The sequence below is a fragment of the Ambystoma mexicanum genome, chromosome 3q (genome assembly GCF_040938575.1).
Source record: "Ambystoma mexicanum isolate Mex_15411 chromosome 3q, UKY_AmexF1_1, whole genome shotgun sequence".
Classification (NCBI taxonomy): Eukaryota; Metazoa; Chordata; class Amphibia; order Caudata; family Ambystomatidae; genus Ambystoma; species Ambystoma mexicanum.
Window position 1 is genome coordinate 573,897,994 of NC_090926.1, and position 24,389 is coordinate 573,922,382.

General features: G+C 50.0%; 1 protein-coding gene across 2 annotated transcripts in view; it reads right to left on the reverse strand.

The window, feature by feature from the left end:
- Positions 1-24,389, reverse strand: part of LOC138582748 (stress-70 protein, mitochondrial) — a 1,916,616-nt gene that overhangs the window by 1,829,410 nt on the left and 62,817 nt on the right. Inside the window, exon 2 of one of the 2 annotated variants that reach the window (XM_069654347.1) lies at positions 8,928-9,259. The exons of the other annotated variant lie outside the window; for it this stretch is intronic. Within the exon in view, the coding sequence (XP_069510448.1) occupies positions 8,928-9,259 (332 nt within the window). The remainder of the gene's footprint in view (positions 1-8,927; positions 9,260-24,389) is intronic. 2 annotated transcript variants of the gene reach the window in all.

Here is a 24,389-nt window from a genome sequence, read left to right on the forward strand (position 1 = left end):
TTTGTGTCCGTAGCATTTAAGAGTCGAGGACGCCCTGGCCTTTGCAAGAACCTCTCTGCAATCGGCCGGTATGTCGTATCCTCCAAACTCTAGCGCTGCAGGAGCCAGGCCTGCAAGTTCAGCGACTTCGGGTCGTGGTGGAGGATGGCGCCTCCTTCCCTGGAGAGTAGATCCGCGTCCGCCGGCAGCTTGATCGGCGGGGACGCTGACAAGTCCAGAAGGTCCGGGAACCATATCTGCCTCGGCCACGCAGGTGCGACGAGGATCATCCTGCACCGTGACCTCTTGAGCTGGTTGACGAGCCGGATTAGCAGAGGCAAGGGAGGGAACGCGTAGAGGAACAGGCCCTCCCAGGGGAACGAGAAAGCATCGCCCATGCTCCTCGTCTGGGGAAACCTGCTGGCGAACCTCCGGCACTTGGTGTTCGTCGCCGTCGCGAACAGGTCGATCTGGGGTGTGCCCCACCGTCGGAAGAGGCGATCCACCAGATCCTGCCGTAGTTCCCACTCGTGGCACGAGCGCAGCTCCCTGCTGAGTGAGTCGGCGATGGTGTTTTTTATCCCTGCCAGATGAAACGGCACCAGAAAAATCCCTTGGGCAACGGCCCAATGCCACAGGTCCTGCGCCTCCTTGGACAGCGCTGGGGACCTGGTTCCGCCCTGTTTCCTGATGTAAAACATGGTGGTGGTGTTGTCGGTGAAGATCCTCACCACCTTGCCCTTGAGGGACGGAAGGAAGGACCTGAGGGCCCAAAACACTGCACGGAGCTCCAGGACGTTGATATGCAGGGACTTCTCCGTCGGGAGCCAGAGTCCCCTTGCGTGCAGATTTTCGGTGTGCGCTCCCCACCCTTCCAGGGAGGCATCCGTGGTCACGGTCTCCTGGTGGGCTGGGGTCTGGAAGTCCATGCCCGCCGTCAAATGCGCGCGGGTGCCCCACCACCGTATCGCTCGTCGGAAACTCTCGTCGAGCTTGATCCTTTCCTCGAAGCTGCCCGTCGTCTGGATCCAGCGCGCATCCAGGAATTCTTGCAACGGGCGCATCCGGAGCCTGCACATGGGAATGAGGTAGATGCAGGAAGACATCATCCCGAGGAGGGACTTGATGGACCTCACTTTGGCCGCGTCGGCCACCAACATCCGTTGCACCTTGCCCAAGATGGTCCTGGTCCTCTCCTCCGACGGGGAGGCCAGAAGGGACACTGTGTCGAGCCTGGCTCCCAGAAACAGTGCGACTTGCGCGGGCACCAGGTGGGATTTGGCGTAGTTCACGGAGAATCCCAGGTCCGTGAGGAGTTGGACGGTCCTTGCCGTGTGGACCACGGCGAGCTCCCTCGTCTTGGCGCGGATGAGCCAGTCGTCCAGGTAGGGGTAGACGTGAATCCCCTCGCGGCGCAGCTGCGCCGCCACCGGTGCGAGGCACTTGGTGAATACCCTGGGTGCCGACCGTAGTCCGAAGGGAAGGGCTTTGAACTGGTAATGACGCCCTTGGACCACGAATCTGAGGAATTTGCGGTGCCCCTTTAGGATGGGAATGTGGAAGTAGGCATCCTCCAAATCCAACGACGATAGGAAGTCTCCTTCCTCCAGCTGACCCAGGACGTGCTGGAGGGTGACCATCCGGAACTTCTGCGCCTTGATGAACTTGTTCAGACGTCGCAGGTCCAGGATGGGGCGCCATCCTCCCGTCTTCTTCTTCACGAGGAAGTATCTCGAGTAGACTCCGGAGCCCCGAAGCCTCTTTGGGACGAGTTCGATGGCGCCCTTTCTGAGCATCGCCTTTACCTCCAGGAGAAGTTGAGGGACGTGAAGTTCTTTCCTGGCCACGGGGGGGACGCGCGGGCACCTTCTTTGAAACTCGAGCGCGTGGCCCCGGGCCAGGGCGTCCAGCACCCAACGGTCGGTGGAGATGGACTCCCACACGCTGACGAAGCCCGCCAGCCGGCCTCCCACCGGGGTGCTTCGGTGGGGGCCCGACCCCACGGCCGGTTCAATCCTGCTTGGGCGCGGCCTTGCCGCCTTGACCTCCTTGGCGACGACGGCGGGGTCCGCTAGACTTGCCTCGTCCTCTGTAGGCCTCTTGCGACGACGAGCGGGCCGCTTGACGGTAGGAAGCGAAACCGCCGCCGGAACCTTTGGAGGCGCCCTTGCCTCCGCCGCTCCGAAAGGGCGTCCGTCGTTGCAGGACTCCAAGGGCCCGGGCCGTCTCAGTATCCGCCTTGATGGCCTGAAGGGAATCGTCCACTGTCTTCCCAAACAGGTTGTTCCCGTCGAAGGGCATGTCCAGGACTCTGGTCTGGACGTCCTGCCGGAAATCCGTAGCTTTGAGCCATCCACGACGTCGAAGGCAAACGCCGTTGCCCAGCTGGCGGAACCCGGTGTCGGCGATGTCCGTCGCCACGGTGATGGCGTGGTCCGAGGCCACCTCACCTTCCTGCAGGATCTCAAGGGCCTCCGCCCTCTTGTCGTCCGGCAGAAAATCCAGCAGGGGAGCTATCTTGTACCAGAGCTCCCTGTCATAGCGGGCCACGATAGCCAAGGGGTTGGCCGCTTTAATCGTCGTCGCTGCCGACGAGATGACTCTACGTCCCATAGCATCCAATTTCTTTCCCTCGCCGTCCGGCGGGGAAGTCGATGTGGAAGCCGCACCCCCCCCCGCTTTCTTCCTGGCTGCCGCGGAGACGACGGAGTCCGGGGTAGGCTGCGCCCGGAGGCACAGGGGGGCCGTGTCCGGGACCCGGTACTTTTTCTCGTACCGGTCTCTTCTAGCTCGCGTCGTGGAAGGGTTCTTGAGGGGAGAAAGGCCCTCATCCCAAATGTCGTCCAACAGAGGCACTGAGAGGACCGTCTTCCTCTTGGCCTCGCGCCGCTGATAAAGGAAGCCTTCCTTTTTCTTCTCCTCAGGGCAGAGTTGGAAAAGCTCGGAAGCCCTGGAGATCATGGAGTGGAAAGATCCGATCTCGTCGGGCGGAGAAGCCCTGGTGGGAGGCGACGACGGAAAATCCTCGTCGTATGCCTCGTCGTCCGTACCCGTCGCTGCCGTGTCAGTCCCCGTATCATCCCCTCGGGTGGACGGGGAGGAGGGCTGGAAGGGGCGCGACGGTTGAAAAGGAGGTGGTGGATGGATCCTTCTTTTCTTGGTAGGGGGAACACCAGAAGGTCCCGGTTCTGGATCCCCCGACGGGAGAGGTTCCTCCGTCGGTAACGGTAGCCTCGTCCTTATCTCGGAGCATAAGGACTGTATGGCCAACAAAATGGCCGCCGAGTTGTCTTGCGGCGCTGGCAGAGGGGAATCCGACGGGCGAGCAGGGGCCCCGTCGGTATCCTCGACGATGTCGTCGTCGTCACCTGCGTCGGGGTCCATTCCGACGGGCTGGCCTTCTTCCACGCCTAGGCCGTGGCTTAAGACCTCGATCAGCTCCTCTTCTGAGGTTGAGGCCGAATCTCCGACGACGCCCTGCCCCCCCTTCTTCTTCCCCACGGAGGGTTTCACGGGGGTCCTATCGATGGGCACAAAGGAAGACTCCCTCCGAGGAGGCAGGGAGATTCTGGGCCCTGAGGTCGCCACCACTGGTGCAGCCACCACAGGCTGAGCCAGGGCCGCCGCGACCGTTTCGATAGAGGGCTTGGTCGGATGGATCAAGGCCTTCACCACCTTAGGTGCGCTCACCGCCTTATCCTTGAGGGAGGGGGCACTGCCACGCCCCTCCTCTGCCTTAGAGCTCGACCGGGGCCTCTCCAGGAGCTTCGCCGGGTGCTCGGCCTTCCTCTTACCCGACCCAGAGCGTTGGCTCGTGGTTGATGGTGCCGGGGAGGGTGCGCCCTGCCTGGCGCCCATAGAGCCCGACCGTTCGGCGCTCCCGGTGCCAGCGGACTCGCGGTGCTTGGCCTTATGTTGGGCCCCCGTCGCCGGGGCGCCCTCAAAGGTCTTAGAAGACCGCTCGGATTTCTTCTTCTTCTCGCCAGACGGGCTCTTACCCTCCAGCCAGTTGGCGAGACGTTGATGGCGGTCCTTCATGGTCCGTTCCGACATGTTGCCGCAAAACGCACAGTCCTTCTCCACGTGCGTCTTGTCCTCATGAAGGCAGTAAAGGCAGAAAGAGTGTTCGTCCTCCTTGAAGACGTTCTGCAGCTGGCATCCAGGGCAGACCCTGAACAGCTTTCCGGGCGTCGAGCTTCCCTTCTCCTGGGCCATCTCCGAGACCGGGCCTGAGAAGCTTCTGGATTCCTCCGAAGTGTAGCTCGACGAAATCTTCACCCTTGAGGGGCACAGATGAATCCGACACGGGTCCCCGTTGATCGGATGTAGGATCGGTGGAGCTTGAGGCTCTTTGACCGAAAGAATCGAAGTTTTTTGTGAAAAAAGCGCGAAAAATAGCACTAACGCTCGAGAGCAATAGCACGAGGATCCCAACACATGAACGTGCGGTAAAAATCTGAAGATGGCTGCCAGAGGCGGTGCTTAGGTAGAGGGCAGTCATTGGCTGTGGTCAGTATGACGCAGAGACCAGTGATTGGTTATTACTACGAAAGACAGATCAGAAACGAAACTGATACTGGTTTTTTTCTTTACCGAGGATTCCGAGCCTGACGACGGGGAATATTCATGAGCATGTGAATCCATGCCAGACCCCATGCTGGAGAAAGATGATTTACATTTAGAAACATGGGCTTCGTTTGATGATGTATACGGTTAAGATGAATTGTTATACCAAATTTAGAAACACTTTAGTTTATGAAATATCTACTGGCCAAACATAGAACACTGTTAAGAAACCAGAGGTGAATTCAGTATCATAGATAATCATTGTTTGTCTATGTATGTCAAACTATGTTGAATGAATATACTTTAGTTATAGGGACATCGAAAGGTATATTTTATTAATTAAATAGCAAACTGAACAAAAAGAAAATGCTTCAAAAGCATTTACTTCAGCTCTTTCGAAATGTATTACTGGTGAATCTCATATGTTGCATGCAAGTTGTTTTGTAAGCATTATAACTGATGTCACTAAATTTATGTTAATTGTTCTATGCACCACAAAATATGTTATTACGAAAAACGTTTAAAAAAAGAAAATTAAAAACTACCGGGTTCAGCATGGAGACAATAAAAGGCAGCAAACTTTAGTGCAACACGACACTTGTACATCATGTACAAATGGACCGAAATGTTTTAATGAACTAAGAAATTAGAAATACAACTGTAACACCTCTGTATAATAGTTTATTGTGACGAATGGATTCATGAATGGAGGATATCTTTTGTTAAGAATGGTGAATCAGATTCCAAGATGGCAGCCGGCGGAGGAGAATGTGCGTGAGCGTCTCTCCCCACCGGGCTGCAATTAAAGCCACCCAATGAAGCTATGTCGAAAAGTTAACAGATTCCACTCTGGAACCTAGGGCGAACCAAGCGTACTGTGCCCAGGCTCCGACACCGGTATAGAGCAGAGCAGTGATCACGAGCAAGCCGCGACGAGGTGCACCACGAGGGGGGTGAACAGGCCTCCCACAGTGAAGGGGTCATAGGAGCCGCCCAGGAGAGCAGAGACACAAGCGGCGAATGATTGGGGCAGAAGGCAAGTGAGAATTGGAATACCCAACTGGGACCCGAATAGGTGGCAACGGAGGCGGTCGGAGCGTGGGAGGAGTGCGGCCGAGGGGGAAGGAATACACAGCCCCAGTGTCAACAGGAGGCGGAACGGAAACAACACCAGCTTTGAGCTGAAGAAGGTATCGGACCACCGCCCATAGGCGACGGACCACACCGCAAGAGTCATAGTGCAGACCTCTAGACAAACAACAAGAGGGCCAGTAACAGCACTTGAGAAATTAAGGCCAAGCAGCGGCTAGATTAAGATAGCAGCATAGAGGAACCCAACGAGGCAGTAAATATAATAAACCCACACGCTCAAAGAAGAATCATAGTCCACCGGAGAGGCACATCGACCACGTGGCAATTGTCTGTAAGATAGCGTCGCCAACAATCCATAATAAGCACAAGAAAGGAGATAGCCTCGCCTCAGGCAAGGGAGAGAACCACGACTGACCTCATAACATAGGTGAGGCCGGAACTGCAGGGAAGAGAGAAGACCATCCCCCACCGAATTACCAGAAGAAAGTGCCCCAGAAGGAGAATACAATGCCTGAGGGTGGGGGGAATACAAGTGAGCGGCAACGGGCAGGCAAAAGAGAAATAAGGGAAGCACAAGTCAACGGGCAACCCCCCCAAGAAGAACTATCTATATGATGTAAAGAAGTCATATCTAAGCATTAAAAATCCAACTATACCCATAATCTATTTCCTGCCAAAAATCCATAAAACTTGACATATTACCAGAAGTTCGCCCCATCTTGAGCGGAATACGTGGGCCTCTGAAGGCCTCTCTAAAAACATTGACAAGGCAATTAGAGAATATGGGCTTCATTACGAGTATCGCGGTAAAAACAGGGTGATTACCGGCATGGAGGTATGAGCGGGTCCGTGCTCGTATGACGCTGCTAATAGCGGGTGATTATGAGTGCGCAAGCATGCGCGAACCCCCATGCCGGAAATGGCCATACCGCCATGCCGCTAAAGGCCCTCCAACCCCCCCGATAGCAACATCACGGGACCCGCCAATACCGCCTCTGCCTAGGAGGAACCCCTCAATACCGACCCGGTAATAACAACATGCTAATACTGGGCTTTTAATACCGGACCCGGAAGTAACGTCATTGCGTCGGAACGGGAAATGCGCCGGCGGCCATCTTTAAAAACACAATCCATTGCAATCCTCCCAAACTAACAGTTGTTTACAGGAGAGACCAGTGGCAATACTTACACCATGTCCAAGGCAACCCCGAAGACTACCCCCCACCCTGCGGAAAAAGCTCTTTTCTGATGCAGAATTGAACATGCATGCGGACACCCTTGCCATACATGCCGATGTCATAAAAGATCAGAACCTGAAGCGTGAGGTGCAGCACCGCAAGAAGGAGATCTGGCAGGAGGTAGCCCGCAAGGTCTCTGCTGTTGGAACCACCCCACGGACAGTGAAGGATTGCAAGAAGAGGTGGGATGACCTCCGCCTCAGGGTCCGTAACATCCTTGCAAGCAACAGGAGGGAAGCACAGGAGGGAGGCCATGGCTACAGGCGGGGGTCCCCACTCTCCTGCCAAAGTTACCACCTGGGAGGAGATGGCAAGCACCTTCATCAATCTGGAGTCCATCGAGGGATTTGGGGAGATGGAGACAGGTGCGGGAACATCAGCAGATGAGGTGAGTGACCCTGCAGATCCCTGTAGGGGAAACCATGACGTAGCACAAGGGAAGTGGAAGAGAGTCTAGGCAAGGCAATGCATGTCCCAACACACACACATGAACATATTCTTGTCCAGATGGAGGGCCAAACCCTGCCACACTGAAATGCATGCTGAGTGCCAATCCCATTACCAAAACACAGCCAACACACACGGACCGTACCCACTTAATACATCACACAAACCCCAATGCAACGGCATGCCACCTGCCATGCAGCAAATGCCAAAATGCCGCCTCATACTACCCTGTGTGACACACCTGTAAGACATGAATGCATGATTAATGAAATACTCCACAGCACCATAGAATGCATCTGGCATGTAACACCATCACTGATGCCCTGCATCTCTTCTACCCCCCCAGGCACCGATGGAGAAGATGCCAGCCAGGATACCACCACAAGGGCATCCACGTCCCGGCCACAGAAAACGGCAACCAACACCACCACCTCTGGGGCAGCCTCGCAGCCCACACCTACACCCAGTGCGCCTGACACTGTGGACACCCAGCTGCCAACACCTGCACCCAGTGCGCCTGACACTGTGGACACCAAGCTGCCCACACCTACACCAGTGGAAGGCGAGGCCCTAGAACCACTGGCCACCACTGTAGATGACATGGAGGAATATGTGGACCAGGAAGGAGTGAGGCATGTGGCATGTGGCATGTCCACATACCCAAAGCCCCAAGTCCACCCTCCCACCCCAAACGCAGTGCCGATCCCTGCCTGCACGATTCCGACCTGAGCCCCATCCCAGAGGACAGCACTGATAATGCAGGCCCCGTGACAGCACCCTCGACCACTGCTGCTCCCACCAACAGCTTTGAGGTACGGCTGGTGAGGGTGGAGGCCAGACAGGAGTCAATGTTGGTCCTGCTGCGCCAATACATCGCGGTTGGCGTGGACACCAGGCGGGAGATAGCCACAGCCATAGCGGGGACCACAGCCGCCATAACGGCCAACACAGCCGCAGTCAATGCCTCGGCATTGCTGATGAGAGACTGTCTGGGGGCCATCACACAGGTCCTGACATCCATCCTGCTGCACATGCAGTGGCCACGACTTGCAGCGGGTGTGGAAATCCCCACCGACTCCTCACCATCCACCACACCTGCCTCCTCTGTCCCCACTTCCTCTGGACCCCCCAGCCCTGTGCGTCCTACGAGAAAGAGTGCGAGGCACACTGAAATGCTGCCCCCGGACAGCAAGAAGTCCCGCAAATAGTGTGGGAGAACTATGGGAGTGGCTCAGATGGTGTTGGGGGTGAATGGGAGCATTGAGGGGGAATTCACTGGGGGGTTTTGGGAGTTCACTGGGGGTTTTGGGAGTTTACTGGAGGTTTGGGGGAGTTCACTGAGAGTTGGGGGGATTGTCACATTTTTGCAGTTTGAATCAATACACCCGTTGTATGAAAAAACATTCAATGCCTGGACATTGTTCATTTCGTGTGTGTCCATTTAATGTATGACGGTGTTCAGGGTCCAACTCCTAACATTCCCTGTGTCCATGTCCACATGGACCCAGTGTGTCACTGACACATATCTATCAAAGTCCCTGTGGTTCAGAAGTATTCGTGAATCAGTGATTGGCGTACTGCACGGCCATCCTGTGCATCACGTACTGGCAGGGGTGCTGCTTCACCTCCGTCTCCATCCTCATCATCCTCACCCGGTGCATGCATGTCAATGTCAGGTGGCAGTGGTACATTTCTCCGGACGCACATGTTGTGCAGCATGACACAGGCCATGGTGATCTTTGCCACCTTCTCAGGCCTATAAAGGAGTGCTCCACCAGACCTGCTTAAGCAGCGGAACCGCGCCTTCAAAAGGTCAAAGGTCTGCTCAATCACAACACAGATACGGGTGTGAACCCGATTGTACTCCTCTTCATGGCTGTTCCGCGGGTTCCGCACAGGGGTAAGTAGCCACGGCTTCAAGGGATATCCTCCATCACCTGCAAGCAAATACAAATAGGTGTGTGTCACTCTGAGCTACCACCTTCAGGATTCACAGTCATGCCCGCAGCTATTTGCTGTGGACAAGCACATGTCCCTGTACGTATGCACAAATATTATCTAGATGCATTGCATACTGCTATAAGGTGTGGTAGTCTGGATGGCGTTGAATAGATGATGCAGAGTGAAATAATGCATGCTGAGGCGGATGTACTGTGGTTGTACGACAATGTTTAGCCTCCCATTTATGCTGTGTATACTACACTGTGCATGGTCACACTAGCCACATTGGCACAGTTGCAATCCTATTCAGTCATGCATTGCTTGACATACACATGGTGGCCTGGTCGTGCCTCTCACTTGTTGTCATCGAGATGCATAATTGGTAAAATGTGTGCCAGTGATGTGTCATGTTTGGTTTGGGAGGCTCAGGTCAGGAGTGTTTAGCTCTGCATGCATTCTCCAATCACCGACAATTGCCACCCAGGTGGAGTATGCATCCCCCCCTTTCCCACCCAGGTGGAGTATGCACCCCTCGCTCCTATCCCATCAGTTGCAGTAGTTTAAAGGCTTATTCCTTGTCACTCCTCATTGAGATGCACTTCTCAGACTTTGTTTATGAATTACAGAGATTTAAAGATGTTTTCTTAAAATACAGAAATTTGTCTGTTTTTTCGGAGATGACTTTCAATCAAAGGTAATTCAATTATGAAATGGTGGCAGTGAATGCATTCACCCACTTACACGCCACAGTTGTTGGCATTTAACATTTTTTTTAATTGTTATTTGAATTGGACCTTCAGAGCTCTGGCCACTTGGTAATTGTCTGATTTTTCGATATGTATCTCTTATAGACGAGACCATTTTCGAGGTGGAACTATCCAAGACTGGTTGAATATAGTGATACCTTTTTCCAACCCTGTTTTTCAGACGCCCACTACTAAAAACTGAGGTAATGACATAAGCATTAACCTGTGTTTGCACAGATTTATACTGTCTCCAAATAAGCATTGAAGTTTCTTATTTTGGTTTTATGTGTTTATCTACCAACAGTTTTCCTGTATAACACACACTGATTTAGATGCTGAGAGGCAAGATGTTGTGTTGCAATCTGAAGTGACGTATCTTGAAATCCTCCTGAAGAAAGTTCTAGACTAACGTGAAGCAACTGAAAAATGTCGAGGCAAAAGACCAGGATTGTCTAAAGACTTGGTTTTCTTATGAAATAATATCTGTAAAAAGAACAGAGTTTACCTCCACTTGCTGTACTGAATAAGCATAGGGGTATCCTAAACTGATCCATTGATCGGCGTTCAGAAAATTGCGACTATTGTTGGTCTATTATGCTGCTTTTTATCACTAGCACTTTGCTTTTTTAATTGTATGTGATTTTATTATGTTTTATGAATACTGAATAAAATGTATATGTTTTTGTGAGTAACTTTGAGACTGAAGGACTGCTGTTGGTTAGTGTCTTGTTGACCCTGTTTCTTTATATATGGTATCTACCTTATCCCCAACTGACAGGGTGTTTTGAACACTCCTCCTGTGTTTTGGTGAGAGTGCTCACTTGGGGTTTCCCTCCTCATTTAGAGTTATGTCTAGGAGCGTGCCAGATAACTGCTAGCAGCATTTTTATCACATTGTCCACAGGCTTTAGGTGTACAGACTTTTAGGCAAAAAACACACACAAGTCTTGAGAATGTGACTTAGAACTGTTGTATAAACATTGCATTTTGTTTGTACTTCAGAATGGGGTGAATGATGTATTTCAACCGGAACAACTATTGTGTGATAGGTTGGTCTACTTTAAACTAGGCCATGTGCCTCTGGCATCATGCCTTTAAATGACAAGATGAGAAATACATCATATCCTCAAAATGTACCTGCCTGTCAATTTTCAATTAAGCAATGTCCTCTTTGTGCTATGCTGTTAAATAATAAGATGTAATATATTATGGGCTAATATTGGCAACTTATCGTTGTGCACTACCTTCACCCCTATCAAATGTTAGAGCATTATAATTCTACAGCATTTAGAGGAATCCTAATATATCACAATATCACAGTGCACGGCGAGTACAATCCAGTAACACTATAATTAGAATTTCAGAATGGGGGTGATAAATCATTGGCATATTTATAAACATTAGTTGACGGGCTATACTGGCCGTACATTATCAAGGCACAGGCAGAGATGTGCACTGCCATCACCCATGTCATAGGTGAGAGCACTTCATTTAGAGAAATCCATAAACATAGTAATATTGCAACGCACAGCAAGCATTTACCGGCAACACTACAATTTTCATAAGGCTTTGCGCTCAGGAACGTGAGGACATCATCACGGACGCGCACCACTTCGGAAACTACATAACAATGGGAATGGCGGCTGCATGCAATATGCATGCGGACCGCACTTGAGGTGATTCCGAACAGGACAACTCTTACTAAAATAGAAGTACTGAGATGGGAGATGTGAATATTGATATAAGGGGAATGCCACATATAGTGCCCAGACTAACTTTAAACCTCTGTATTCCAGTAGCATAATCCAACGAGGGTGACAACTATTGATTCCTTAAAGAGAAAAACAACTGATATGTTACACACACTTATCAAGCTAACCTATCAAAGTATGAGTGGCTCTTACATGTTTTCAAGTGTAACAAATGAATATGTTATTCAGTATATGGTGACCATAGAATATCTGTGGGATTTTAACAAGATCATTTTTTAATAATGCCAAATATATTTTCTTCTCGCATTGCAGACCAAGAAACGGCACATATTAGGTGAGCTAGTAACTCATATATACACAACACATATATATCACATAACCAGTAATCATACTACCTTTCCACTAAGAACACGGTTTAGAATGGGATGAACACTATAGATACAATGATCTAGATCATACATGGCTGGTGGATGCACAACTCACCCTGGCCCTTACTGCTCACTTACTTGGTACAAATATTTCGGATGAGCCTTCACAGTAATAATGCAATGAGCATGCGCCCTTTGGATCTTAAGGATAATAGTCATCTTGTTAAGACATCAGAGATAGAGTTAGATAATGCATGGAGGACACTATGTGCACTGTACACCTTATGCTGTCAAGAATTACCACAGATGTATTAATTTCATAAATGTTAATGAAAATATCATGTTTACTTGTCTTTTTCTCTCTCTTCCTGGACGTTGCCCTTTGTTATGTACTAATTAATTGTATTCATTTACCTCTAATGATATCTATTCTGGTTGATGTGTACGGAATAATTCACGTGAATCAAACATAACTTTTGGATGCATAAATTGTCTGTAACCAATGCACATTCAGCCTTGAAAAAGACTTAGTGTTGAAACACGTTTTGGCTGTTTCTATGCAAGATATACCACCATAGATTCTTAAAGATTTCAGAATATTCTTTTGAAGGACTTCTTTATTTTCATGCAACTGCATTTATATATGAAGGAGGCAATTTTTGCAGGCACAATAGTGACGCGAAGTAAGGCCAAGCGCAAAGCTTAAGTGGCTCCTATATACTCTATTAATGTTCAGTGGCGTAAGAGTTAGCCACAGACCACTAGCCACGCAGCTGTCTTGTTCCTTATAGTATTATTATCCCAGCGCAATTTGACACATTATACCCCTACCCCCAAGAAGAATGGTCAGGAAATCAGGGAGAGAAATCCCAATAAACTGAACTGGTTATCAAAGAAGGGGAGAAAGGACACAGCAAAGCAAGCAACAGAGTGCCCCGACTATTCAGAATTTGATGAAGGAGGGTACCTCTAGTGATGAAAAATAATACCTAGAGTGGTAATAGGGGGACGGAGAACGAGACTATAACAGGAGACAACAATGGGCCAAATATCCCATACCAAGGTAAAGTTGGAGCACGAGACAATTTAGTAGGGACGCATTTGGAATTCAGATAGTGTCCACATGTCCAAGACAAGGGGGAAAGTGGTGCTGCCAACTCCACATAATCCCCAAACAAGACTAGAGCCGAACATTAAACAGCTGTGAAGCAGCAAAAGCACAACACATTTGAGAAGTGGAGGATTAAGCCATAAACCACAAACGCCAGTGACACGACCAGAAGGAACAATGGCGGCAACCAAAGAAGATATGCAAACATGGTTCAAGTAATTCCAAGAACAGTTCATGTCCTCCTTTCACACTCAGTTTGAATCACTAAAAGAAGAAATGGATTGATACAGCAAAAGAGAATCAACATGGCTAAATTGAAAGAAAGAACGGACACGCTGGAAAAAGTGGTACAAAACGTGGAAGAATAAGCACAACAAAGTGGGGAAGTCCTGGAACATTTGGCACGCCTTTCACATAATTTAGAGATCCAGTGTGAGGACTCGGAAAATCGCTCGCAAAGGACCAACATTAGAATTAAAAACCTTGCGGACAAAGTGGAGGATAAAGACCTAAAATGTACTGTTCAACAAGTCTCCACTGATATTCTGGCAAGTAATGGTGAAGAAGAGATTCTGTTGGATTTGGTACATCGTGTAGGCCCACAGAGAACAGGAGATACGGGCGCACGCCCAAGGGACGTATTAGTAGCACTCACAACATATTCCCAGAAAGAACAAATCCTGGGGGAAGCGAGGACAGCGGACTAAATCCGAATGAATGGTGAGGAAATACAAGTATATCAGGACCCGGCACAGTCCACGCTACAAAATACGAGAGGGACGGGCCCAGTAGTGACATTTTGGTGACAAAACAAGTAAGATACAAATGGACATTCCCGTTTGGCCTACTATTTACATGGAAAGGAAGACAATAAAGAATTGCGACATGTGAAGAGGGATTACAGACTTTGAACCTACAAGAAGAATGCGAGGAAGCGAGTGAGAAACAACAAAGAGACAGAGGATACAGAAAACCGTGGGATTGGAAAACAATGCCACAGAAGGGGAAAAGCGGCCCCAAGAAATAAAAAAAATGAAACAATGACACAGACAGTGAGCAATAACAACATAAAAGCCCGGAACCGAGGGGAAAACGGCCACAATACACACTTAGGTAGGGGAAAAGACAATATCACGTATTAACAAGCATGCGGCCCATGGGGGGGTAAGGCAGGGAGGAACTTGGAATCCTTAGTGGGGTTTAGAATTCCCCCCTTCTCTGCGTAACCAGACGCTATGGACACTCCGTCCGAGCGATCATAGGAACCTGGGCCCTCCTCAGGGTGAGGGCTAGGGAGGGAGACACTGAGTTGGGGGTTGCTTGCTGCAGAAAACACATATCTGCAAGAAAGACAAAGGGAAAATACGAATTAGAGGGTATCCAACTATATCAAGCAAACGCGGGAGAAAAAAAGGCGGGTCTACTTACAGCTTTCCAGGAAGGGTTGGAAGCACAAATCCAAGACTCGATGGTGGACAAAGAGGGGAGGTATATATTTATAAATGTGGCCCTGGAAGATAACATGATCACACTGACATCAGTTTATGCCCCGAATATAGGCAAAGATGGGTTTTTGAGAGACGTCCTCGCAAAACTAGAGAACTTCACCAAGGGAGAAATAATAATGGCAGGAGACCTTAATATGGCATGGCAACCCAAGCTGGATATGAGCAGAAACACGTTAAAGGGAGCACGGGCACCATTGAAGTCACTACGGCGGAATATGCACACACTAACTCTCCATGACATCTGGAGAGCAGTAAGGGGACAAGAGCAGGGCTATACCCAGTATTCCCATGTACATTCCTCGATGTCTAGAATAGACTACATATGGGCATCTACAAGGCTACTGGGGAAAGTGTGAGATATAGAATCAATCTCATTATCAGACAACGTCCGCTTTGGATGGGTATCTCCTTGACAAATAGAAAGTCAGGGAAAGTCAGGAAATGGAAACTTCCCACAGACCTGCTACACAACCCAATCCATGCAGCAAACATCAGAGAAAGGATCGAACAATACTTTAGACAAAACGAGACAGAAGGGGTATCACAAGAAACAATATGGGAAGCGTTCAAGGCAGTGATGAGGGGACATTTGATAGCGCTTTAAGCAAGGAGAGATAAACAAAGAGGTAAGTGGGAAAGGGATCTTGAGGGAAAACTGTGTGAAATCCAGGGAGAAATGTCAAAGAAACCAGCAATACATTAAAAGATCATTGAGACATGTTCAGGGACAATTGGATGATCTTAGAATGAAACTGGCAGAGAAAGGACGTCAATATATAAAACAATGGCACTATGTTAAAGCAAATAAAGCAGACAGACACCTGGCAGGCAATTGCATGACAAAAAGTGCACCCAACAATTATAAAACTACAAAATAAACCAGGGCTGGTTATGACAAGGAACGAGGACATAGGGGAAATATTTAGAGCTATATACATCAGATAACCCATCAGGACGGGACCAGGAGAAATTTCTATTGAGTATATCACTTCTGAAAGTGAGAGCCCCCAAAAATACGAATAATTCTCCCAATGAAGTCAATCAAGACACATGAGACCAAGACCAAGTGCTGGTCATATGAAAAGGCTTTATCTAAAATAGGGCAAGCAGAGCGCTCTGCAGAAAACATGTTACAAATTACTTTTATACAGCAATATCGTCATCGAACAGATGGAAGGCCTAAGGGGCACATGATCAGTCGGGATTGGTCACTAAGGGTGAACACCTATAGGTGCCATAGGGTCGGAGAGCTGTGGTTGGTTCAAGAACACGTGGTGCTGTGATGGTGCTTCTCGGGTCAATCGGTCAGCTGAGCTCATCGAATTGGCATGTGGAATCGGCAACTTGTTGTGCTGTTACATATTAAATAACCATTTGACATTTGCCATTGTGGCCACACATTCCCATTCATTCACTACTATAATCTGCTTGTCCAGCGAGCTCAGAGGCCTGTGGGCTTAGACACTTAGAAAAATGTGTTTCAAGTACAGGTTAATTTATTATTGGGCATATGTTAGGATATAGTCATTAAATGCATCGCTTGACCTGTTGAGAGGCACACTTAAATGTGTGTTGATACAATTTGAGATATACTGGCTAAAGAGGTGAAACTTTCGAGGTCACTGTGTGGTCTGGAATGTCCATCTGATAAACAACAAAGAGGGCTCTAAATCTACAACTGGAATCACACATTAAAGAATAGGTCACAAGAGGCACATACCATCTCGGTCATAAGTCTCATTGTGGGGGGTTAGTGGTTGGTTGGTCTAACATCATTAAATCTCTGCTAATCTGCTTTGACACCATGAGGGGTGGAGAAGAATCGAAACACCTTTGCGGTATGGTTCCGCGTTGCACAAAGAAACAGGACCTTCAGAGATAGATTTTACATACAGGCTTTAACATGTGGCCTAGCATATTACATTCAGGTTATACTTGTTTATAATATGCTATATTTTCTAGCTGGCTAGATATTCTCATAGTAACAACACTCATTAGGGAGGGGGGGCGTGGCTAACCGCCATGTAGAGCGGACGTGTCTCCTGAGAGCTCTGTGCTGATGTGCCATGATAAGCTGTTTTAAGTGACTTTAAAGTGCTCCGGAACCCTACAAGTGGCACCATTCGCCGCAGAACCTCTTCAGCAACTTTCGTAACGTCTCCCAGGCGGAGAAGAGACGGCTAACACCTCTACCCGGCGTGCCGGTGAGCAGATTCAAAATGGCGGCTCCCGCGCCCTGATCCCTCGAAAGGCCGGAGCGCACCATCGCCACAGACGACGCTGCCCGCCGGTGGGGGAAGAAGATCCTGGGTTTGCCGACCTGTGCCGGACCTGGAGGAAGGGGCTGAACAGCTGCACTCATCGATTGAGAGGACCGACCCTGACGCCCCTGCCAGGCTGCGCCCTGCCCGCGACTTGGCTGAGGTGTGCCCTGGATAGTCTCGAGGGCCCCCGGCGTGAGCGGTGGCCGACCGGTGCCGCAGAGGTAGGCGGGCGCGGCGGAGGACCAACCCGGACATCCATATTGGCGGCTGGGTGCGTGGGGCCCGTGGCTGCGCATTACTCTACCCCCTTGCGCCTGACTTCGCCGCTGGTAGCAACGCAAGAACTTGGGCTTGCCTCCCTGAGGCGCCGAGACCCCGGCTGTCTTTTTTCCCCCCGCCTGCATGAACCTTCATCGGGGGGAGGTGTGGGCGAAAACACCTGGCCCCTGCCTGCAGACTGACGCTCCGGCGGACCGTGAGGCCCACTCTTAGGGCCCCCACCACTCCACAGCCGACAACAGGGGGGGGCGTCCGGCGCACAGCGCGCCTGCTGGAACTGAGACACCCTTTGCTTCCCGGAATTGGCCTGCCGCCCCGCAGCTTCATATCATTGCCCTGTCGGGCCTGCGGCGGTAACAAGAGTCTCCCCTCCGCAGCTGCTGCTAGCAGCCTCCCGATTGCACCCACGGCATTCTCGGTGCGGTGAGGCCCTGCCTTGACGATATGTCCGGCAGGGGCGGCAGGCCCAAGCAGCAGCGCCAGACCACGATGGACACCTTCGCAGCCTGCAAATCCCCAAATTCCGAGGGCACAAACAAGGCGGCCTTGGACGCTCAATCTAACCCCACGGCAGTTGCGGCTACAGAGCCTAGTAACACCCAGATTCTCAAAGCCATCAAGCTTTTCCAGGCAACAATGGAAAACAAAATCGATGCCGTTTCTACAGACCTGGGCCTCCTGCGTCAAGATGTCCGTTCCCTGGCCGGCAGGACCGAGACGCTTGAAACACAAGTCCGGGAAAACACTGAATCCAAAACTCGCCTCCTTCGAGACGTCGATGAGCTTCAGCAAAGGGTGAAGAACTTGGAGGACAGAGCCAAGGAGGCGGAAGGGATGGCTCGCCGGAACAATATACGTCTCCTCGGGCTGCCAGAGGGTTCCAAAGGCTCGACCCCACTAACTACATAGAGAACCTCCTGCTACACGAGGTGGGAGCTGGCAAACTCTGCAAGGGCTTCACCATCGAGAGGGCCCACAGATCCCTGGCTAAGAAACCACCGCCGGAGGCCCCGCCCAGGCCGGTGATAGCGAAATTTCTCAACTACAGGGATCGTGAAATTATTCTGGCCTTTTCCTGAGCTGGCGGCCAAATCCAACGGCACTCTGCTAAAATCGCCATATACCCCGATTACACCTTTCAGGTCCAAATGAACAGAACGCAGTTCATACACACGAAGGCCAGATTGAAAGCCGCCGGGCTGCGTTATATGCTCCTGTATTCTTCTAGGCTTAAAGTGCTGCATAACAATAAGGCGCACTTGTTCGACACTCCGGCTCAGGCCAGGGACTGGATGGACGGTTTACAGATCCCTGATATTGAGAAAAGGAAGCGGAGACCGAGATAACGATCCTCCTGTCATCCTGGTGGGAACTATACTTTTGTTTGAACCTCTACACAGCTGAATGGATCCTCCTTGCGGAGACCCGGAGTCCAAGTTCACTCCACCCCCTGATTGTTTCTACCTTTTGGGTATATATACCCGCCCATAGGGTACCTGGAGACCAATGCACGGTCCGACGGAGCAGAAACGGGACAGTCATAACGAGGGTAACTTCGCTGGGCCAGTTCTATGTTTGGGGATTTCACAGTTAAGGGGGGAGGTGGGAATAGGGGAGTTTTTGCACAAGTTGGGGACATATCGAGACCACAGGAACAATTCACATGCAACGCAGCACCATCAAAACCTCGAGCTCCACCTGTTACATACAATAAACCACACTACGCCTATGGCTGACAGAATAAGGGTCGTTACTTGGAACGTCAGAGGCCTGAACAGCTTTGTTAAACAACGGCGTGTCCAAACCTACCTGAAAAGATGCAAGGTCAGAATCGCCATGCTGCAAGAAACTCATTTAACTGGCAAGAAACTGGAAGCCCTGGCCAAAACTTGGCGTGGTACCCTAATAGGTTCGGCTTACTCCTCCTACGCCAAAGGGGTTCCGATTTGGATTGCCCCCACTGTTCCTTTCAAACTCACTTGCACTAAAACAGACAACGAAGGTAGGATGGTGGTGGTGTGCGGCTCCATCGAGGGCAAAGAGGTATGCCTGGTCAGCACTTACGCACCCAACCATGACGCGACTGCCTTCTTCCATTCCCTTTATACGCGACTCAGCCCGTATGTGGACAGAATTATGATATGGGTGGGTGACCACAACTGTACCCTTGACCCTCTACTAGACAGATCAGATAACAAACACGATCGACCCTCCCCTCCAGCCAAAATACTTTCCAAACTAATCCAACAGTTGCAACTCAGTGACCTATGGAGGGTCCAGCACCCTGAGCAACGCGAGTATTCCTTCTACTCCCCACCTCACGCCGTACATACCAGGCTGGACTACATTTTTCTCAGCCTAACACAACAGTCCATATTTGTTGATGCGCGCTACCTGCTTAGGGTGCTGTCTGATCACTCTCCCCTACTGGTAACCTGGGAGGTGTTCCCGCCTAAACCCCCTATACCCACATGGAGGCTGAGGCCCTACTTGACTCGTATTCAAGGAACGCATAAAAGATAGTACTGAGGAATATTGGCAAAATAACTTGCACAGCGTTAGATACTTGAGCACAACTTGGGAAGCATACAAGGTGGTCATGAGGGGCGAGATGATTGCAGCAGTTGGGGGAGCTCAGAGATCCATTACATCCTTGCTTGAGCGTGCAGAGAGGGACCCGAGTATGCTCGAAGGCAGGGCTGTCCCATCCCCTGACCAATTTACAAAAAATGGCTGAAATTAGACAAACCTGCCTAACTTATTGGGAATCCCTCAGTAAACTGAGTTACGCCAAGCACACAGAGAGAATCCATGCTCTGGGAGACAAGCCGGGGAAACTCTTAGCTTGGCTCTATAAAAGGGAGACCCCCAGGCCACCCATCTGCCACATAGTCACACCTGACGGCACCGCCGTGCATACCCAACAAGAAATCAATTTGGTCTTTAGCGACTTCTACCGTAGTCTGTACTCCGAAGCCCCGCCCCCCTCTGACACCAGGATCGAAGACACCCTTGACGTCATTGACCTAGCTAAATTAGACTCGCAATTGGCTGAGACCCTTGACGAGCCTGTCACCCCCGACGAGGTCAAGGTGGCAATTAGATCGCTACCAGCTGGGAAAACCCCAGGTTCGGATGGGCTCCCGGGGGAATTTTACAAGACCTATGAGGAAACACTCGCCCCAATATTGGCCCAGGTCTTTAATGAGGCCTTCGAGCGTGGTACCCTCCCGGACTCCATGAGTGAGGCCGTGATTATACCCTTACTTAAACCGGGGAGGGACGCAGCAGATTGTGGTTCATACAGGCCCCTCTCTATGCTTAATGTGGACTGCAAGATCCTTACTGCCCTGCTTGCGAATAGACTGCGCAGAGTTATCCCTCTGTTGATCCATCAAGACCAAACTGGATACGTCCCGGGGCGCTCCATCACCGAGAACCAGCGCAGGTTACATGATGTCATTTATAGCACTGAGGGAAGGCCGCAGAAACTTGCAGTGGCGTCACTAGATGCCACCAAAGCTTTTGATTCCGTGAGGTGGGACTGGTTGTATGCCACCATGGCCAAAATGGGAATAGGCCCTATATTCCTAAAGTGGACCCAGCTAGTTTATGCTAACCCCACTGCGAGAGTACGCACCAACAAAACCTATTCCGCTAAATGGTCCCTACACAGGGGCACCCGCCAGGGGTGCCCTCTGTCCCCCATGTTATACATTCTTGCTGCGGAAACAGTGGCGGCCTACCTGAGACAGGAATATGGGGAGGGAGGCATTAAGACAGACGGGGTGACCCACCTCATCTCTATGTACGCTGACAACACCCTTTTGTACCTTCAAGACCCTGAGCACCTCCTACCCTACATCTTGGAAACCCTGGACTGCTTCCACAAGCTCACCGGGATCCAGATTAATAGGAGCAAATCTTGCCTTTACCCCCTCGCAGCACTTTACACTGATGAATACAGATCCCTCCCCCCTCTAGATCTCGAATGGCAGGCAACTTCTTTCAAATACTTGGGGATAACCATACACCGCAACCCCGGCACAGAACACATCCTTAATACCGTAAGGGCCAAAGACTCGCTCACGAAATCCATGGAATTCTGGGGTCGGCTCCCGCTTTCGATGGCCGGGAGGGCTGGTCTCCTTGAAATGGTCGCCCTTCCCCGCCTACTACATAACTTCACTAACGTCCCCTTCAACATCCCGCCTCATTCTTCAAAGATCTCAACAAACTCTGTAGGGGCTTCCTCTGGCAGGGAGGTAGGCATAGGGTGGCGTTGGAGACTCTCCAAAGACCATACGAAAGGGGCGGACTTAAGATCCCCAACTTTGAAATGTACTTCCTTGCCAGCCAGCTGAGACATCTCACGCAATGGATGGCCGATGAGAGCATGACGGACACTCGCCTCCTCCAACCGGCCCTCCCCCGGTTGTTACCAAGAGACATACTGTGGGCCGGGGAGGGTGCTACGAGACGCTGCCCTTACCTCGCCAAGCTCGGGATCCGGCTTTGGAAAAGGGCCTGCAAGCTCGTTGGGTCGGACGACCCGTTCTCCCCACAGATCCCCATTGCTGCACTTATGGTTAATCACTCTTGGGGGCAACTTGAAACACGCACACAATGGGAGCCCCTCGGAGTGGCCACGCTTGGGGACTTGATTCAAGAACAGGAAATCCTAACTTTCTCGGAACTCTGTGAGGCCACGGGCCTCCCGGCAGGACAGTTCCTGTTGCACAGGGTGGTCGTACAGGCCTTGTACAAGAGATGGCTGGTCGCTGCCGACCTGACTGAGGAAAATGAATGCATTGAAACGATACTCAACTCCGCTGAGGGGGGCCATGAAACCTCACAAATCTACGAGGCCCTGTTGTGGGGTACGACCAGGGGAGACCTTAAATGCAAGAGTAAGTGGGAAACTGAACTGGGCCTTGTTTTTGAAGACAAAGATTGGGGTGGCATAACCCACTACCATAAGAACGTTTCTAGGAACGCCCGCTTGCAGCTTATCCAGCTGTACATCACCAATAGAGCGTACCTCACACCTGAAGCCATATCAAGATTCACAGGTGCTGGAACCCAATTATGCCCCAAATGCAGTGAACCCAGGGCAGGAATGACTCACATGTTCTGGGGCTGCCCAGTAATCAGGGAGTTCTGGTCACAAGTGAAGGACAGAGTGGCCGGCGCAGACATCGAAGTTGAGGTGGAGGAGCCTACGGCCTGTCTCCTGGGAAGATATATGCGAAACAGAAAGAACAAACCCCTAACCAAGCTCACTGACCTTATATACATAACAGCCAAAAGACGTATTGCCATGGGGTGGAAAAGCCCCAGAGGTCCACATATGCTCCTATGGTGGGGAGACCTTACGAAGTGGATCATAGCTGAAACTGCGGCGTGGGAAACGGCTATCCATGTGCAAAGACTAGATTCCAGCGAGGAACTACACCGTTGGGTGGCCCGGACTAGAGCGGAACAGTGAACTAACCGTGGTCTTGGGGGGGAGGGGGGGAGGGGAGGAGGGTGGGATGGGGTTTTGGGTATTTCCTTGATATGCTTGACCAATCGCCAATGATATTCGTTTTCTTTCTTGTTTACCTCATGTTATTAAACCAATAAACAAATTTAAAAAAAAAAAAACTCACTAGGGAACTAAGACGTGTACTTGAGTTAATGTCCATACTACAGCAAAACAATTCATGGCTCGGAGTCTGCACATACGGCCTTAACGCATATGGCATTCTGGTCAAAGTGATTGGTTGCTGTATTATGTTTACACAATATCGTACATATATTTACATTTGAATTTAAGAAAATGAGGTAGCTTAGTGCTGGCGTGTACAGTGTTATGCTGGTTATGCATCTCGTTGCAATCTATTTCTATTAGCAACATTATACCATACGTTAATATACATCACACTTTCATAATTGAGCTTTAACGTGAGAACTTTTGATTACACATGTTATATCGTGTGCTAGTATACTTATTGTTCCACTATTATTCTTAAATTATCTTGCATGCAAAAAGGCACTTTGTCTCTCTCCTCATTAAGGCGCGAACAATCAAACAGATTCGAGGGTCGCTTCTAACAGTTGACCCTGTTGTAAAGAATATGGTGATGGCGTTCTTTTATGGCCAGGGTCTGTTGGGTGTGGGGGCAGGTTTATAGAGACGGATGGCTTGAGTGCTGGCCCCTGCTCAGGGCCGTATCAGGGTCAATGAAGTGCGACGGAAGGCAGAAGATACAGTGTAAAGTCTGTTGCATTCTCGCGGCTAGTCTCTCATGAGAACCGAACAACTGCAGAGGCGGCAAAGGGGGATGAGGTAGGGGGGAGGGGGAGGGGGAGGGGGAGGGGTAGCTTGCTTGCTTGCTGTGTGCGCCTGGCTGGAAGAACTGCAGGCCTGCGTTTTAATTTCACAACTGTCTTGCCATTACAAAATGGAGTCGGTAGCTTACAAAATGGAGTCTTGTTCAATTCTGGTCTCATACTGTCTTAAGGAGGGTATGAGACAAAAAACTAAATTCCGGATTTTTCAATTTTGCTGATCTATACCCAACCAGAAAAGTGGTTGGATGCCTCCCTATACTTATAGTCCAGAAAAAATAGACTAAGTATAAACAATATATACACAATACTAAAAATATTTTAATAAAGTTTATGAACAAATAAAATATTCATAAAAATGTTCTAAATGAACATGACCCAACATTAAACACATGGTGAATACAAAAATTAACATAAATCAAAGACGCAAACATTTGAACCACAATAGACAGATTTGTACAACAGAAATGACTTCTACACTTAATCCAATATTTGAGTGTATAACTCCCGACATGTTTCAGTTCTTCACGGCAGTAACTGCATGAACTAAGCACACGATTTCTTGATTATCACCATGCAATCCAGGGCCACATGTAGGTTTCCAAATTTTCATAAAAGATTACTCCTAAAACAACAAAAGAAGGGGGCCTTCACCATACACCACCATCCAATTTTTCATATAGTCAGTTCAAGCTCCAAAGATAGCTTTACATTACTGTACCACTACCCCTAAAAGTGAAGTACCAGAACAAGGTCCATAGGTTGTATTACAACCCTGCCTCCAAATGTTCAAAAAAACATACCT